The following is an 18,668-nucleotide window of genomic DNA, read 5'->3' on the forward strand; positions in this document are numbered from 1 at the left end:
CTGCGGCGTCATTTGAATTGTAATAACGTCCTACACTCATTTTAATAGAGCAAATGGTACTTGTGAATAGTGACAAAAAAACTAATTCTACATATTCTGACAGGGTCAATTGAAGAGTCAGAGCGTCCTAGATTCATATGAATGTAAAAGCATATTCTGACGGAGTCGTTTGAATTGTCAGGAGGTCCTACATTCATATGAATTCTGACAGGGTTGGTGGACGCTGTATCAGTGTAGAAGCATGTTTTTTGCAGAGGGAAAAACCTCGAACTATGACTAAAAGTTCAAGTTGAATCACACTGTAGGATTTCCTGCAATGTAGGACTGCTCGACAGACATGTCTGACATCCCCTCCTACCGTAGGACGCTTCGCGGATGTAGGACCGTTTATCAGAACAGCGGCTCCAAGTCACAGGGTGGATCCCTGAATTTATTTTCACTCTTCTTAACGTTTCAAGATACGACCTTGACAGAAGTCTGTGCTCAACGACGCCATACATCAGGAAATCCAGTAGATGGCAGAAAAGCTGAATAGTGATGAAACATAGCCGATGTAGAAATATGATGATTCCATTGGACATGCGTCCAGATTTATTCTATCCGCATTCACTGAATGTGAGCAATCGTGCACTCTGATTGGCTACTCTGCTACTAGGATATCGGCTTATTTTGCCGGTTTGTTTACATTCTGAGCAGAAATTATTTTGTTGGACGTTTTGTATAAAGTTTTTTTTTAAATATCCTCACTCCGAGGGGGGGGGGATACTGGTTTGTTAACCTCTGTATTTCCATCCGTCTGAAACGCCCTTTTTCTCAGCAACCACAAATCATAGCCACTTGGTACCGAGTTTCAGCTTGGGGTTCTATACCGTGTATACCGTTTTCAGGTCTGTCACACATCGACTTCCTGTTTACCGACTGAATGCATTTACGAAACATATAGTGTGGATTTACAAAATTTTCGTAACACTTTTCTAAGCAACTACAAATCACAACTGCTTGTTATTTGGTACCGAGTTTCAGCTTGGGGTTCTATACCATGTATTCCGTTTTCAGGTGTGTCGCACATCAACTTCCTGTTTACCGACTGAATGCATTTACGAAACATATAGCGTGGATTTACAAAATTTTCGTAACACTTTTCTTAGCAACTATGAATCACAACTGCTTGATATTTGGTACCGAGCTTCAGCTTGGGGTTCTATACCGTGTATTCCGTTTTCAGGTTTGTTGCATATCAACTTCCTGTTTACCGACTGAATGTATTTACGAAACTTATAGGGTGGATTTATACAATTTTCGTAATACTTTTCTCAGCAACTACAAATCACAACCGCTCGATATTTGGTATTGAGCTTCAGCTTGGGGTTCTATACCGTGTATTCCGTTTTCAGGTCTGTCGCACATCAACTTCCTGTTTACCGACTGAATGCATTTACAAAACATATAGTGTGGATTTACAAAATTTTCGTAACACTTTTCTTAGCAACTACAAATCACAACCGCTTCATATTTGGTATCGAGCTTCAGCTTGGGGTTCTATACCATGTGTACTGTTTTCAGGTCTGTCACACATCGACTTCCTGTTTACCGACTGAATGTATTTCTGAAACATATAGTGTGGATTTTGACGCTATTTCAAAATGACAGTTTAGCAGGATGCTGTTTTTGAAATCCCTGGGGAGAGACACTGCGCTTTACTTGCTTGTTTCAGGGTTCATTATTTCTTGAAGTCAACATTCATAATAAGTGTCCTATTCCTTCTATTGCTTGCATTCTGATATAAGCGAGAGCGGGGGGTATATGTAAGTGAGCAGTAGCTCACAGTTGATCTTATTTATCGAATTTGCAAAAAATAAAAATGCTCTATTTCTCAAAATCCAGTGAATGTGGATAGAATAAAACAGTAATTCCACCCAATCTTGTCATACACGGCTTTTAGCCGACTCGGTGCTACGCGCCTCATCAGCTATCAGCTTGTGTACGACTTGATTTCGTGGAATAACTGTTAATTATAATGTGATGGAAGATTTGCAGATCATAGAAGAGTCAGCTATTGTCTTTGGCTGAGATCTGCCATCTCCGAGTGTTCGATCATCTGCCAGTTCAGTCTCATGGTCTCCTGCGAGATGAGTGAGTTCTTTGTGAAACCGTTCTTCGTGAGACCATCTTGCAAGACGACATTAGATGAAACGAAACGAGTCGTTTTGTGACTTTAAACGAGCCGTGCACTGTACACTTGTGTCTACAGGGTCTTGAGGCAACGTCCTCAGGGATGAAGGAGGCCGTGTGGAGCCCTTCCTCTGTGTGTGGGATGAGCACCCCTCCCAGCTTCAGAGGAATGTCCCCCACCACCGTCTCTGATCTCTCACATAGTGCCTCCCACTTGTCAGGGCGGGTCCCGAGCACACCAGGTCAGCGAACTGAAGTGCTGTTTTGTGTGATTTGTATACAGAGTTTTGGTTTTAATGTTTAAAGACTGAATGACATATATTTCTTTCACAGTGGATGGGAAGTGGACTCCGTTTGCATCCACGCCCTCAGAGTCCTCCCCTCTCCCGTTGCTCTTGGGGGAATTTGAGCACACTGCCCAACCCACCAGCATTACTCTCCCACATCCTAAGGTATAATATTAAATCTTATAATTACGTTTAAATTCCTACGGTTTGTAGGTTGTCACATTCTGAATGATCTGCATTTTCATCTCTCTTGTTTTGAAAATCCCTGCATTACATGAACTTGCCCAGACAAATCAGGAGATAAAAAAAGGCGCGACTATCAACGGCAAAGGTGAGCATACAGAGTTTTCAGTTTAGGACAGTCATCTTGCTTTTATTCTTCTCTTTCAGAGTAAAACGTTGACGCTCTGTGCTATTTCTCAGGTACAGGCGACAGTCTTGGTCCTTTTTCATTGATGGAGCTCTCTGACATTGTGAAGAGGACCGAGAGAGAGAAAGAAGGTGGGTGGTTTTAAAAAAAAAAAAAGCTAATTTTTGAGTTAGTTATATTTTAAAGTGTCCCTCTTAATTGTATCCCATTAAAGCTAGATGGCCTTTCGATTTCATAAAATCGGTGAAATTTAGTTCCCTCTGAAATGTGGTCATTGTGATGTATGTTTATTAGTGCTGTCAAAAATGTCGCGTTATTATCGTGTTAACTTGACTCAATTTTAACGGCGATAATTTTATCGCGAGATTAACGCTCTGTGACATGATGTAGGTTTTTCATAAGCTTTTGAAACTGCCAGGAACTTGGAACAGAAACTTCGCTTAAAAAAACGATAGCAGCTAGACTGTAATGCCACACCCCGCACAGCCAGAGTCCTCTGCCCTCCCCCCAAAGAACCAGCGCGGGCAGGGCGCGCTAGCCCTGCGCCTCGGGACGAAGAGCCACGGTGCTCGGCTTAGGTTTCGTTTTCCCATCGGCGGCTCCAGCCTGACTTTGCAGTGGCTGTGACAAGACGTGTTATGCTCTGCAATAAAAAAAAAAAACCAACAACATTGGTACAAAGCAAGCCCATTCACTTTTTTTATGCTGATAAGAGAATTACAATGGTTTTTCATGTGACAAAAATGTGCGATTAAATTGCGATTAATCGCGAGTTAACTATGACAGTCGCGACATTAATCGTGATTAAATATTTTAATCGCTTGACAGCACTAATGTTTATTTCTGTAATATCTCACAAAATATCAGGCCATTCTGTGGCTGGGAAGTTATTTAATTTGACGGGATTAAAGCAAATAACGTGCATGAAATTAGAGCCCTGCACTCCCGCGGGAGTCCCGCGGGATCCGACGCAAAGCAGTGCAGCGCGGGACAAATTTTGAAAGCTCATTGCGGGCGGGAGGGGGGGGTGCACAATGCGGGAGCGGGCGGGAGAGGTGATAAACAGCAGTCCTGCTAACTAAAAATGTGTTTAAAATAAAATTTATGAATTATTAATTTATGTCTATCATATATAATTTGTGCTGGATATTTTATTTGGCATTAATAAAAACATTTTAAGATGCCTAAATTTGCGGATGTGGTTGTAGCAGTGGGGGCGTGGCCAAGCAGCAGTCTGTGAATGGGGGTCGGGGAAGGTAAGTGGCTAGGTCATTACACCTGATGTCAATTTGTGTGTGTGTGTGTGTGTGTGTGTGTGTTTGTTTGTTGCAGGGATGGAGTATAAAAGGAGGGGGAGAGGAGAGAAGAGGGATTCGCTCCCTGACCACAACACGTGTGTGAGTGAGTGAACGAAAGCGAAAGAAAGCAAGCTGAAAAGCTCAATAAAGTGAGTGGTGTGCGTCCCGGGTTTCAGCACCACTGTAGTAATCCCCGATGTGGGTGGAGTACAGAAGCACGGCAGGCAAGAGTTTGTGTTCACACCCACTCACTTTATTGAGCTTTTCAGCTTTCTTTCTTTCACTCACTCACTCACTCACTCACACACACGTGTTGTGGTCGGGGAGCAAATCCCTCTTCTCTCCTCTCCCCCTCCCTTTATACTCCATCCCTGCAACAAACACACACAAATTGACATCAGGTGTAATGACAGCCACTTATCTTCCCCGACCCCGCCCTTCATTCACAGACTGCTGCTTGGCCATGCCCCCGTTGCCACAGTGGTCTAATCTCACGTACGTTTCCGATTCCTTTCCGCTCTTCCGTGTTTGAGATCTCCGATCATGGCAGAAGAGCAGAGCTCCTCTAGTGAAGCTCACAATGGGTATCTCTGTAAAGCCTCAGCTGCGCATGCCGCCTGGCAATGCGCACCCTCGCTATGTGCACTAGGTGAAGGATCGGTCAGTGGAGAGCTCAGCTAAGCTCAGCATGTTTAATTCCCCAAGCCAATGACCAGAACATCCGTGAGAAATAACGCGAACGTCTGCATCATGCGGGATTTGCGGGCGGGAGCGGGACAAAATATGGCAGGCGTGGGCGGGAGCGGGACTGAAAATCATAATTCTTTGCGGGCGGGAGCGGGACTGAAAATTCTGTCCCTCGCAGACCTCTACATGAAATCGCTCGCTTCGTCCAGTCAAGCAGACAGAGGAAGTCCGTGTGTGTGTGTGTGCGCATGCGCAGATTTACCTTTTGACCATGCACTGACAGTTCCATCATTTTGTCGCTAAACGAACAGCTGATCACACCGAGGTGCTCGCTGAGCGCCGATGTTTATTAGTTTGGTCCTGCGTTTCCTTTCCTTCGTATAGAACAATGTCTTTTCTTCTCGCTTTCCGTTACTGTAGTCGGTCTTTCACGTTTAATTCGTGTCCTCTGTTTTTCTCTCCTGTTTCAAATTTGTATCCCACAATGCCTTGCGCGAACGGGGAAAGCCCACCATGTAATGCATGGCGTAGTATCTTGAATTGGGTCATGGTGAAGCAGGAAAAAATAGCAGAGAATTTAGGGCCACATGGCCGGAAATTCATAATTGTTCAATTAATAAAAAATAAACTAATAAAACTGGAAGTCTGTGATTCGAATTCAGTAGCTTTCGGTCCACTTAACAAAAATAATTGGGTGTCGGGGAAAATTCTTTTTATGACCTACACTTGAAAAATCTGAAAGGGAGTCGACCTTTAAATGTATCATCTGTAAAATGACATTTTATATTTATTAGTGCATGTCGAAGAAAATACTAAAAATGGCCTAGGAATGTTGATCCTCGTTTAAAATGTTACGGTCTGTGAATATGTGCGACGGTGCACTTTGAAAACATCACCATCAGTGATCACTGAAGCCCTCGTTTTAAGATTGCTTTGAGAATCGGGCTAGTCTAGGCAGGTTGTTTCAAGTAGTATATTAAATCTGTTAAATCCCAAAGCTGAATTCATTGCCAATTTAAAGAAACTTCGTCACTGCCCAGTTGAAGCACAGGTGTCGGTTGATAAAATGTTTTTATAATAATTTTTTTTTTTTTTAATATTCCTCTTTCACCACTGTTGCACTTTAGATGCCATCGCAGCAGAGCTGCTGACACTAACCCAGGGCAAACCTGACCCGCTCCCCACGCCAGCCCTGGATACATCCTTCTCCAGCACCACAGACACATCCCTCCCCTTAAACTCCAACATTTATACCCTGCCTCATAACCTGGTCTCCACCCCAGACAGGGTGGTGAACCACACTAAAGGAGCAGACCAGCAGCCTTCCTGGAGCTTGTGGCCCTGTTGGACTCCCATGGAGAACTCCTCCTTGAGCCCTTCTGCAGCTGAAAGCACCTCCGTGGAGCTGTTTAAGGGCTCGTTCTCTTACGAGCATCTCTTTGACCTGGCCTTGCCAAAGCTGGCGTCTCTGTTTGTGGAAAGGAGGACTGTCGAGTCTCAACAGAAGGCTGGCAGAGAGGAGGTGGAGGTGGGGGATCTGCCTGCTACGTCCCCTCTGGAGGTGCTGGATCGTCTCATTCAGCAAGGTCATGACCTTCATGAAAAAGTCTTGAAGAGGTAAGTCAGATTATAGGAGTACAGGATTTCTTACGAAGCCAGGTTCGTCACGAATAATGTTAAATCACAATGAGATTTTCGGTCTTTCAGATCTCCTTCGTCAAACCCCTCAGCTGAGCCGCACTGTGGAGGTAAACATCACAGCACTAAAGGAAAAGGTATACAGTAATATAATGTACACACTGACTCTCTGCAAACTGTTATGAAGATCTGTTCTCCAACCTGTCATTGGGTCCTCTCCTACCTGTCTGTGTGTATTCACTTCTCTTTCCTCCTAATCTTTCCTTTAAAATGATTCCACACACTTTTATATTTATTTTCGTAATTCTCTGATTTTTACATTTGGACCTTTTTATTTTTGTTACTTTTAAAATCAAAATATAAATTGTATTGCAATCTGGTATTGTATGATTGTAGTAAATTGGGTCATGTAAACTCTAGATATATGTAGAATAGGGGCGTAACAATCAGGGGCTTCAAAGTTTGGGAGAATAGCAGGGTACAAATAATTTACAGCAGGGTGCAAAATGGTAAAATGTCTGCCAGCGGCAGACATAATGCATGCAAAGCGTGCAGAGATAGATAGATGGATGGATGGAAGTACGAATTTTTCATGGGGCGGGATGGTTTGGAACAGGCCATCTAAAATTGGGATAACATTTACCCGGGACGGGTATTTGAGGCGGGTCGTCTAGCTTAAGCTTGATTAGCATTGTTACGCACGCCAGTGTTTCCCACAGAAATTTTGGAGACTATGGGGGCAAGCCATGGGGGAGGCACGGGGGTTGTTTAAAATTGAGTGATATGTTAAATATTAAGTTATTACTGAAAAACTATTGATTAAAAAAAGACACTGAGAAATGGTCCTATAAACAACTTTACCAATATAAAAGATTACCAGAACTACAAAAATGCAGAAAAATAGGCTTTACTTATCCAAATGCACCTGTTGGTTCAAAAGTTAAAGTGCGTAGAACCTCACAGCACAACATGAAGTTACCTTAAAATATAATATAAATGCCTCAGCTTTCATGTAAGAAAAAAAAACTATTAATACTAGTACTGTGTGCAGGCAGTCTCTCCTGAAGACTAAATTAAACAATAATTATAAACTAATAAAATAAATGGCTCAGGCTTCATAGAAGAAAAAAAACAATTTGAACAGAATCTCACAGTATGATGCTGAAGCTGCCTAAACAATGGAAAATAAAATACCATTTTGGCAAAAACGTTGGCATCCATTAATTTCTTGTATTAAGTAAAAAAATATGTTGCCAGATACTGCTGATGTTTTACAGCCCAAAATATGTTCAAAACCCGCCAAAATGCACTTAAAACCGCCCAAATTGGGCGGGAAAACGCGCAATCTGGCAACACAGGGGCAGTAATGGCTGCACTCATGTCGAGGATGTAAACACCCTTGACACGGCAACGGATATACGTGACATAGTGGATGTAATTTACGTTCACAACTTTTTTTGCCGTCAGAAATATTTAATATTAAATTTTGTGACTCGACTGACAATAGCCGGCGGCATAACAAGCCATAGCCGGCGATTTGCCGCCGGTGACCGGCTACTTTTGAGACCGCTGAACAATGCACTCTGGTTGCAATTCGATTCAGTTCGTGATACTGCACTCATAAGTTGCTTCTCAGAAAATGTAAGCAAAATTTGAAGGAAGTAAACTTGACGGTGTGCAAGTTGCTACAAACAGAGGTTTAATTTTGTAAACAAAATGTACTACAGGTTCACTTTATCCGAAATAAATTCTCCCCAAAATCTTGATTGAATAGTGTCTGACCTGGTGACTTTGAGCAATAGAAAACATAATGAGCTCTGGAACAGAAACAGAGCTCCAAAGTTGGCTAAACTGACCGGTTTCTGCAGCTCAAAATATAAATTGCATTATCTGGTATTGTACAATTGTAGTAAATTATGTCCTGTAAACTCTAGATATATATGTAGAATAGGGTTGTAACAATACACTCTGGTCACGAGTCAATTCATGATACTGCATTCATAAATTGTTTCTCAGAAAATGTAAACCATATTTTGAAGGAAGAAAAATTGACTGCATGTGCATTCTTATCTGTATAAATTAAAAGTTGCTACAAACAGAGGTTTAATTTTGTCAACAAAATATACTACAAGTTCACCGTATCTTAAAAATAAATAAGTAAGTAAATTGTCCTCAAAATCTTGATTGAACAAAGTGTCTGACCTGGCGACTTTGGCCCAATCCCAATTCTAATTTCTACCCCTCCCCCTTCCCCTTGGCCCTTCCCCTTGAAACTGAGCTACAAGGGATAGGGCTTGAAATTCAACCCCTACGTATTGGGATAGCCCTTCAACGATCGCATACGTCATCGCGTACCTCCGTCAGCGTTTACGTTAGCAAAACGCGACCAAATGCGTCATTGGCTGCGACCAGCCGCTACAGTCAGAGCCAGAAATCTCTGCTGGCAGGGTGTGATTTGTTAACTAACACCACTGAATGGGATATCTTTGGCGCTTCGTGCACCACATCCGACAGAATGAGGTGTCAGAACACTCATGTAAACAATAAAAGCGAGAATAACAGAACAAAACGTACGCAGTCAAGCAATACTCACTCCCAAAGCTTTTTAGCAGCAGCTTGGATTTCAGAAATCGCTGCTCATTCTCAGCTCGAAAGCGAATCAAGCGGCGTGTTTCCTCTGGATAACAACTTAAAACACGTAAATAATGGAGAAAATACATTTATGTCAATCTTTCGCCGCGGGAACCGCCATCTTTCTGAAATCCGCATGAAATCTCGCTGAAATCCGCATAGCATTGTGGGAAATCACTCAAACCCCTTCGTTCGGAGTCAGCTCCAGGAAAATCTCCGTTTGGAGGGGTACAGAAGCCCTACCCCTTCCCCTACCCCTCCGCGTTAACTGGGATTGGGATACCCCTACCCCTTCACGTGAACGCGCAAAATGGAGGGGAAGGGCCAAGGGGTTGGTCCAAGGGGTGAAATGGGATTCGGCCTTTGATGATGAGCTCTGGAGCAGAAATGGAGCTCCAAAGTCGGCTAAACTGACTGGTTTCTGCAGCTCAAAATATAAATTATGTTATCTGGTATTGTACAATTGTAGTAAATTATGTCCTGTAAACTCTAGATATATATGTAGAATAGGGGTGTAAAAATGCACTCTGGTCACTATTCGGTTCAGTTCATGATACTGCATTTAAAAATTGCTCCTCAGAAAATGTGAACAAAATTTGAAGGAAGGAAGAATTGACTATGCATTCTTGTCTGAATAAATTAAAAGTTGCTACAGAGGTTTAATTTTGTCAACAAAATGTACTACAGGTTCACTTTATCATAAATAAATAAATTCTCCCCAAAATCTTGATTTGAATAAAATGTCTGACCTGGCAACTTTGAGTGATTTTTAGAAAACTTTTTGATAATGAGCTCTGTAGCAGAAATAGAGCTCCAAAGTCGGCTAAACTGACCGCCTGCTGCAACCTAATCATCAGGCACTGTAAATCATAGAGGCGCAGGGATGGTATCGTTTCAAAGCTAATGAGTTATTTTTAATTTTTATAACCTGGTTATGTAAGTACATAATGTATAATGTGTGTCAGTTGTGATCTGGAGCCCAGTGTGCTCTCTGTATCTCTGTATATAACTCTATGGGTTGCGTAGATTGGGATCTCTGGTGTTCAAATAGTGCACGTTTGTGCACATTATCTCACGTTTCCGTAATGCACATCGTCACATTTTAGCATTGAGTCACGATGTACTGTTACGCCCCCGAACGTAGAACGGTTATGTAACTGAATATTAGTTGAAAGAAGTGCGACATGGTATTGATAATGGTGTATTTTGCACACGTAGGCTCCGGAATCCCTGATGAACTGGCACTGTTGCGCAGTCAGCTGCTGCTCCTGCACAATTATCTGCTTTATGAGAGGCACAAAAGAGAGCAGCACGCACTGCGCAACCGCCGCCTACTCCGCCGTATCATCAACGCCACTGCGCTGGAGGAACAGAACAACTCGATGGTAAAGGAGCTCAATGTTACACATGTTTAAAAAAAAAAAAAGAAGGGACTGAAGCATTGTTTTATATATATATATATATATATATATATATATATATATATTAGGGGTGGCACGGTTCACAAAAGTCGCGGTTCGATACGTATTGCGGTTTGAGGTCTGCGGTTCGGTACGTATTGCGTTTTTTTTTTTTGTTTGTTTGTTTTTTTTTTAAATCTTAAGTATTTGGGCATATAGCCTACTATTTACCTTAAGTAAACATAGTTTAGGATACAGCATTTAAGAGAGGTTAAAATTATAGTTACAATGAAATAATCATGCACAAACTGAGTTTGAGTTGACCTCAGCACATTTTATGAACAATCTCTGATGAAAAGCCAGGTAGTATTTTGAAACAGCAAGAGGGAAGACATGGATGATTTCAACAGCTTTTTTATTTACTACAGTATTTATACAAAGTGTCAGGAGTGTTTGCTGCCATGTTGTGGCATCTAGAGGAACCAGGTGTCTTTTGTCACATACAGAGTTTTCATAATTGGAAGAAATAAAAATGAGTTCTTAAAGCTTACTTTTGAACAGATGTGTGTGTTAAAACTTAAACTTTTATGTGGCGACCAACCAACCACCTATATACAAAAACCGAATCAAAAACTCTTCTAATCCCTGAGAGTGAGGATGTATTTTTTCACTTGAAATTAAAGTGCAGTGTTTTGAAACGTATGGCTGGATTTCTTATCTAATCTTAAAGTGCCACTGTATTCTTAGAACGATTTATAACAAAATACACACACAGCCAATATAAAATATTGCAATAAAACCAATCACTGCACCGTTTAAAACAAACCTCCCCTCCCCTCGCCGGAAAAAAAAAAAAATCTCGTTCGCCCATTATCCTGTGTCATTCTGAGATGCGCAGATAGACAGTAAAGGGAATTCCGAATTCCCTTTACTGTCTATCTGCGCATCTCAGAATGACACAGGATAATGGGCGAACGAGATTTTTTTTTTTTTTTCCGGCGCCGCGCCGGAACGCTATCACCCCTGTTCGCGCGAAAGAGAACCACGTGGTTTCATACGGGCATTCGGCTTTTTTTTTTTTTTTTGGCGAACGTCTTAAATAGGGGTACCGCGGTTTATACGCGTATTGCACCGCAACAGGCGTATCGTACGGTTCGGTTTTTTTCCCATAACCGTGCCAAGCCTTTTATTTATATAAATAAAATATACACAGTGCAGTGCAATAATGAGTACCCCCCCCCGAAAAACGACATTTTTCACAGTATTAAAATGAACACAAACAATATGTCCCAAACAGTTCCTTGATGATGTTTATTGCACTATGTTCTTACATTATAACTCAAGCAGAAAGGTGAAAAGATGCCTTAAATTACATATTTTTCTGTTTCCGTGAAAGTGGGGTGGAGCAAAAGTGAGTACACCCCACAACAAACTCAATTACATCCAGTACATTTAGTACTTTGTATGGCCTCCATTATTTGCAATGACAGCCCCAAGTCTCCTTGGCATGGAGTGCACAAGTTGACAACATTTGGCTACATCAATCTTTTTCCATTCTTCAAGGATGACATCTTTCAGAGCCTGGATGTTGGATGGAGAGTGATGCTCAACCTGCCTCTTCAGTGTTCCCCAAAGATGCTCTATAGGGTTCAGATCAGGTGACATACTTGGCCATGGAATCACTCTCACCCTGTTCCTCTTCAGAAAGTCAGCAGTGGCCTTAGATGTGTGTTTTGGGTCATTGTCATGTTGAAAAATGGCACGACGACCAACAGCCCGAAGTGATGGAAGCATCTTAGCTTTCAGTATAGAGCAGTACATTTGAGAATTCATGATGCCATCAATGAAATGCAGTTCTCCAACACCCGCAGCACTCATGCAACCCCACATAAGAACACTACCCCCTCCATGTTTCACTGTGGGCACCATGCATTTTTCCTTGTACTCCTCACCCTTGCGACGCCAGACTGTTTTGAAGCCATCAGTTTCAAAAAGATTGATTTTGGTCTCATCACTCCAGAGTATAGAGTCCCAGTAGCCTTCATCCTTTTCAGCATGTGCCCTGGCGAACTCTAGACGGGCTTTTTTGTGACTGGGCTTTAGGAGAGGCTTCCTTCGGGGACGACACCCATGCATGCCATTCCGCTGCACTGTACGGCATATTGTGTCACGGGACACATTCACTCCAATTTCAGTCTTTACTTCCTTAGATACCTGTTGTGCACTTGCATGCTGATTTTCCTCAACTTTTCTCATTACAAGCCGCTCCTGCCTGGGTGTTAATTTTCTTGGCCGGCCTGTACGTCTCTGTACTTTGGCTGCAGTTCCATCTGTCTTGAATTTTTGGATCACTTTTGCAACCGTGTTCTTACTGATGAGTAAGGCTTTACTGATCTTCTTGTAGCCCTCACCTCTCTTGTGTAAAGCAATAATCCGCTTTCTCAGATCCAGAGACATTTCCTGGCCATGAGGTGCCATTGCTGACAGCAGGAAATGGGAAAGGGTGGTTTGCTTTAGGTAACAGCCTTTTGTAGCCAACTGCCTAATTATACACCTGTGTAATGACTAATTAGACTCACCTGTGGTTAATTGTTTGTTCAGGTCCACATTGGTAGCCTAAAAAGTTGCTTTACTCAGAGCCCTTCAGTGGGGTGTACTCATTTCTGCACCACACAGATTTCACTAAAACTGAAATAAAAATCTCATCTCATCTCATTATCTGTAGCCGCTTTATCCTGTTCTACAGGGTCGCAGGCAAGCTGGAGCCTATCCCAGCTGATTACGGGCGAAAGGCGGGGTACACCCTGGACAAGTCGCCAGGTCATCACAGGGCTGACACATAGACACAGACAACCATTCACACTCACATTCACACCTACGGTCAATTTAGAGTCACCAGTTAACCTAACCTGCATGTCTTTGGACTGTGGGGGAAACCGGAGCACCCGGAGGAAACCCACGCGGACACGGGGAGAACATGCAAACTCCACACAGAAAGGCCCTCGCCGGCCCTGGGGCTCGAACCCAGGACCTTCTTGCTGTGAGGCGACAGTGCTAACCACTACACCACCGTGCCGCCGAAATAAAAATCATTTAAGTTATATTATTAGCCTTTGTTTTGAGTTCAAAAGCTCAACAGAACCTGTGTTTAACTTAGTCTGGGAACATTTTGGAAATATATCTTTGTGTTCCTTGTCATATTGTGTGAAATGTTAGTTTTCAAAGAGGGTGTACTCATTATTGCATTGCACTGTATATATAGGACATTGTGTAGAATCATTTTTGCTAAATGATCTAGCAGGGCGCGGTTTTGTCACGTTCATGTTACTTTATCAGCCGATGAGCATCATATCGGCTCTCCATACTGGTAAATTATCGAGCATTTATGTACGGCGATATTGCAGAAGGCCCAGCTGCGGTTGCAGGAGGTGGAGATCCAGACTCTGCGGGTGAGTCTGCAGGAAGAGCAGGCGCGCTCCAAACATCTGCAGCAGGAAGGAGAGGCGCAGGTGCAGCAGCTCCACAGCCAACTCCAGAAGCTTCAGCACGAGAGGCATGACTACTGTACCAAGACTCAGGAGCTCCAGGTCAGTACATTCACTCAGGACAAAATAACAGAAGAAGCAGCTGAGCGAGTCATGTGCCTGAGGTGCTCTTCGCTTTTGGGAAATGAATAAATGGACATGAGTGACTGCTCTTTGGCAGACTGGCTTCAGAAAATGTTTGAAGATCATTGAATATGCTTTAGGAAAAAAAAAATCTGTTTCAAACAGTGTACTTTTGTTTTTCTTGATTCCGTGTCAGAGTGACTTGCAGGAAAGTAAGAAGAGAATGGATGAGATGGAGGCGGAGCTACAGAGAGCTAATAACAAATTGTGCAATACGGGACATCTGCTCAGCCAGCTGACTATCAAGGTAAATGGAACATCTGGACTAAAATCAGCTGTAATATATTGTATAATTTTTTTTTTTTTTAAACCTTAAGCAAAATGAGAGATTTAGTTTGTCTTCTCTACATTGTAGCTCAACAACAGTGAAAGCCTGGAGCAACAGATGGCCTTCTTGAACAAACAGCTGTTACTGCTGGGCGAAGCCAATAAACTGTGTGTACAGGAAGTCCAGCGCCTCGGACCGGACTCGCATAAAGTAAGCCTCAAAATTGTTTTATATAAAGGTACAGTGTTCATTGTACTAACAATCCACTAACAGGGTTTTAAATCATTTACTTAATGGTTTCTGTCATGTAGACACTTGAGTTCAAGTATCAGAAACTTTAACATGTATACTATCCCAACCTCCATATCCCCTACCCTAGACTCTTCACTGGTACCATAGACGGATAAAACTTTCATTGTCATACTGGTACGAGGTAGTGAAATACCATTTAACCGTGACCAGAAAGTGCTTAATAATACTAGTGCAAATAAAAATAATAATAACAGAGTTGTATACAAAGATTAATATACCTGTATTAGAATTTATTCTATCCACATTTACTGGATATGAGCAACCGTGCGCTCTGATTGGCTACTTTACTACTAGGCTATCAGCTCGTATACCGCAAGTAGAGCAAAACAAAACGGCAGAGTGTGTTGCTGAACCAACCGAGGATGAAATAAAAACTCAACTCGAAAACAAAACCCAAAAAATAAAAAAAAAAAGCAACAAAATATGGAATGAAGAAAGTATTTGATGGTAAGAGCTTTTTTTTATTATCGCATCTCATTATCTGTAGCCGCTTTATCCTGTTCTACAGGGTCGCAGGCAAGCTGGAGCCTATCCCAGCTGACTACGGGCGAAAGGCGGGGTACACCCTGGACAAGTCGCCAGGTCATCACAGGGCTGACACATAGACACAGACAACCATTCACACTCACATTCACACCTACGCTCAATTTAGAGTCACCAGTTAACCTAACCTGCATGTCTTTGGACTGTGGGGGAAACCGGAGCACCCGGAGGAAACCCACGCGGACACGGGGAGAACATGCAAACTCCGCACAGAAAGGCCCTCGCCGGCCACGGGGCTCGAACCCGGACCTTCTTGCTGTGAGGCGACAGCGCTAACCACTACACCGCCGTGCCACCCCTATTCAAAAACTTGAAGTTTGAAAATTACATAACTGAAATATCCAAGGAAGAATTAAATAAACGTCTAAAGCTATTTTATACCTCAACACGACAGAAAGACGGCACTTTCTCAAAAAAAAAAAAAAGGCACTAGTCAATTCGTGCAGCCATCGATAGGTTTTTAAGAAGTCCTCCTAAGCGGAAATGATTTTGTCGGACGTTTTCTATAAAGTTTTTATTTATCAGAGTTGCAAAAAATCAAAATGCTCTGTTTTTCACAATCCAGTTAATGTGGATGGAATAAAACAGTTATTCCACTCAATCTCGTCGTACATGGCTTATCGTCAACTCGGTGCTCCACGCCTCCTCAGCTATCAGCTCATGTACGATTCGATTTCATGGAATAACTGTTAATTATACAGTAAGTTTGGACACCTAATTTAATGTTTTTTCTTTATTTTTATTAATTAAAACACTTCATGTCTTAAAGTAATAATGGATGTCGTTTCTCTTTACTTAGTAGAGCGGTTCTTGACTTGTGGATTACTACAATTGTAGAATAATGGCCCTTTTCCACTACCCTTTTTCAGCTCACTTCAGCCCGACACGGCTCGCGTTTCGACTACCAAAAACCAGCACGACTCAGCTCGCTTCAGCCCTGCTTAGCCCCTAAAACTCGCACCGTTTTGGAGTGGGGCTGAAGTGAGCCAAAGCGAGCCGAGTGAGGCTGGGGGCGTGAGCAGACACTCCCCTGTGCACTGATTGGTGAGGAGGAGTGTCCTCACATGCCCACACACGCCCCGCGAGCGCGCTGGGATCTGTAAACACCGCAAACCCGGAAGGAGAAGAATTACGAATTACGAGAATTTCTGAAGCCTTATGCGCCTCGCCTCATCTATACGCTCTTGCCAGTATCTGTCCGCGTTGTCGGTGACAACAAGCCACAGCACCAAGACCAGCAACACTAACGACTCCATGTCCTCCATGTTTATTGTTTACTATCCGGGTTGTGAGACTACCGCTTAAAAGCTCACTGATGTCACTGTTTGCGCTGCTTAACGACATCACGTGCCGTCCACCCACTTTCGCTAACTCCACCCAATGTGTCCACCCACTTCCAGCCAGCACGGTTCAGCGCGGTTGTAGTCGAAATGCAACTCCAACAGCCCCGCTCAGCCCGACTCAGCACGGCACGACTCAGCCGCGTTTGTAGTGGAAAAGCGGCATAAGTTTCTTTCTTTCTTTAATTTTTTTATTTACTAGAGCAGCGGCTCCAATTATCGACACTTTTTAACGATCTTTTGGCTGTTGCAAAAGTAGAAAAGACTTTCAGTACATACATTGTGCATGAATAATTACTCAAACGTCCACTGGACAAAAAAAAAAAAAGAGAATTGATTCCCGATTACTGAGCGTATCGGATCACGTGACACTGTTCCACAATTATCGACACCTTTGTCCACAGTTATCGACACCATTCCACAATTATCGACATCCAGATGATTATTTATTTTAAAAATTAAAAAAAAAAACCCAGTATGTGGTATTAAGTTCACAAAGCATAGTTTTTATTTAAAATTTGTTTTACACAGACTTATATTTAGTACAAAATATCTTTTATATTAAATATATCGATGTCGGTGTTTACGTAAATGCGGAAGTAATTCTAATGTTTGTAAACAAACTGATAATGTTTAACCTGTGTCAGAAAATCTTTTTGTTCCACTTTCTAAATATTTTCATAGGTCACATTTTGTTAATCATTTGTTGTTGTTTTGCATTATTTTCTAGTTTTGTAGTTTACCAATAATTCAGTATTCTAATTTGTTGCAATTAGATTCAGATTGGTGAAGCTTTAGTATTTTTAAACAAGTGGTGGTTTGTTTTTTTTGACATTTTAAATTTACATCTAAATATAAATTGTCTACTGATATTGTAATATGTGGTAGATATTTACAACTAACTGCAAAAAAAAATCTGAATGGAATAGAAAATCTGAATATTTCAAGCATGTAATTTTTTTTTATGCGAGGAATTTAATTCTGGTCCAATACTATTTATTGCAATAGGATTCCAAATCCTCTATAAACATTACATTCTGTTATGAATCAGAAAACAAATTTATTATAAATCACAGCGCTTTATTTTTTTTAAAGTACTTCATCTACTTCAACAATGTTACACGAAGATGTCACTTAATTCCACAGGGTGTCGATAATGGTGAATACCGGTGAAAGTGATCACTGTTATCGACACCTCACGTGATGTCTCAAATGCGCATTTAGATACAAAATGGCGGCTGTCAAATGAAAGCCTGAGGAACAAAGTGGGTTTCGACAAGATCATGAAATATCAGTGAATTTGATCAGTAAAAACACATCCATGATCCAGTGGCGGCTGCTGGTTTTTAAAACGGGGAAGCCCATTTTACGCATTCATCGTAAAACCTGTAGGCCGGATATCAAAGCATAGAAAGGTGTGCCCCATTAGCATAGTGAACTAGACAACCCTACCTAGTGGCAGAAAGTATTTTTGCTTGTACATTTCATGTTATAGTCTGGCTGGCCAGGCTAGTGCCTCATATCCTTAATCAAAAATATCAAACATCCAAAAATCACTGGCTATTCAACGAAGAGCCTTGAACATCATACCCTGATATGCAACACAGAGTCTTTAACACAACACCCAGCTGTGCAACACATCCTTGAACATCTTCTGCAACACAGTCTGGAAATTCATAACCAGGTAGGCTATGCAACACACAGAACCTTGAATATTATACCCAGGTATAACCTATAACACAGAGCCCACCATTCTCTTAACATTACTGAACAATATACACACTTCAGATTCATGAACATGAACACTATTTATACACAAATTCTGCCCTCCGCTCCTTTTCCAGAAAATGGTCTGTGACCCTGTCATACCAGCTGGTTGTGCTTTCCAGAGACTTCACCAATTTCTGTTAGCAGCTAGCACTGCAGATCCCAATAAGGCTCAAGCTAGCCTACAACCAGATTGAACTACAAATGAAATAAACGAGTGAATTCACGAATGATCAAACTGATAGAATGGATGAAAGTTAACAGAGCACAACGAGTAATATTTACAT

General features: G+C 41.9%; 1 protein-coding gene across 2 annotated transcripts in view; it reads left to right on the top strand.

Moving 5' to 3' along the window:
- tsc1a (TSC complex subunit 1a) overlaps positions 1 to 18,668 on the top strand; it is a 38,832-nt gene that overhangs the window by 11,480 nt on the left and 8,684 nt on the right. Inside the window, exons 10-19 of one of the 2 annotated variants that reach the window (XM_060907406.1) lie at positions 2,252 to 2,414; positions 2,506 to 2,624; positions 2,748 to 2,790; positions 2,883 to 2,960; positions 5,942 to 6,431; positions 6,522 to 6,589; positions 10,302 to 10,468; positions 13,888 to 14,070; positions 14,288 to 14,398; positions 14,507 to 14,629. In XM_060907406.1, the coding sequence (XP_060763389.1) occupies positions 2,252 to 2,414; positions 2,506 to 2,624; positions 2,748 to 2,790; positions 2,883 to 2,960; positions 5,942 to 6,431; positions 6,522 to 6,589; positions 10,302 to 10,468; positions 13,888 to 14,070; positions 14,288 to 14,398; positions 14,507 to 14,629 (1,545 nt within the window). The remainder of the gene's footprint in view (positions 1 to 2,251; positions 2,415 to 2,505; positions 2,625 to 2,747; positions 2,791 to 2,882; positions 2,961 to 5,941; positions 6,432 to 6,521; positions 6,590 to 10,301; positions 10,469 to 13,887; positions 14,071 to 14,287; positions 14,399 to 14,506; positions 14,630 to 18,668) is intronic. The other variant, XM_060907407.1, reaches the window with a different exon arrangement.

This window comes from Neoarius graeffei, chromosome 24 (genome assembly GCF_027579695.1).
Source record: "Neoarius graeffei isolate fNeoGra1 chromosome 24, fNeoGra1.pri, whole genome shotgun sequence".
In the NCBI taxonomy this organism is placed as follows: Eukaryota; Metazoa; Chordata; class Actinopteri; order Siluriformes; family Ariidae; genus Neoarius; species Neoarius graeffei.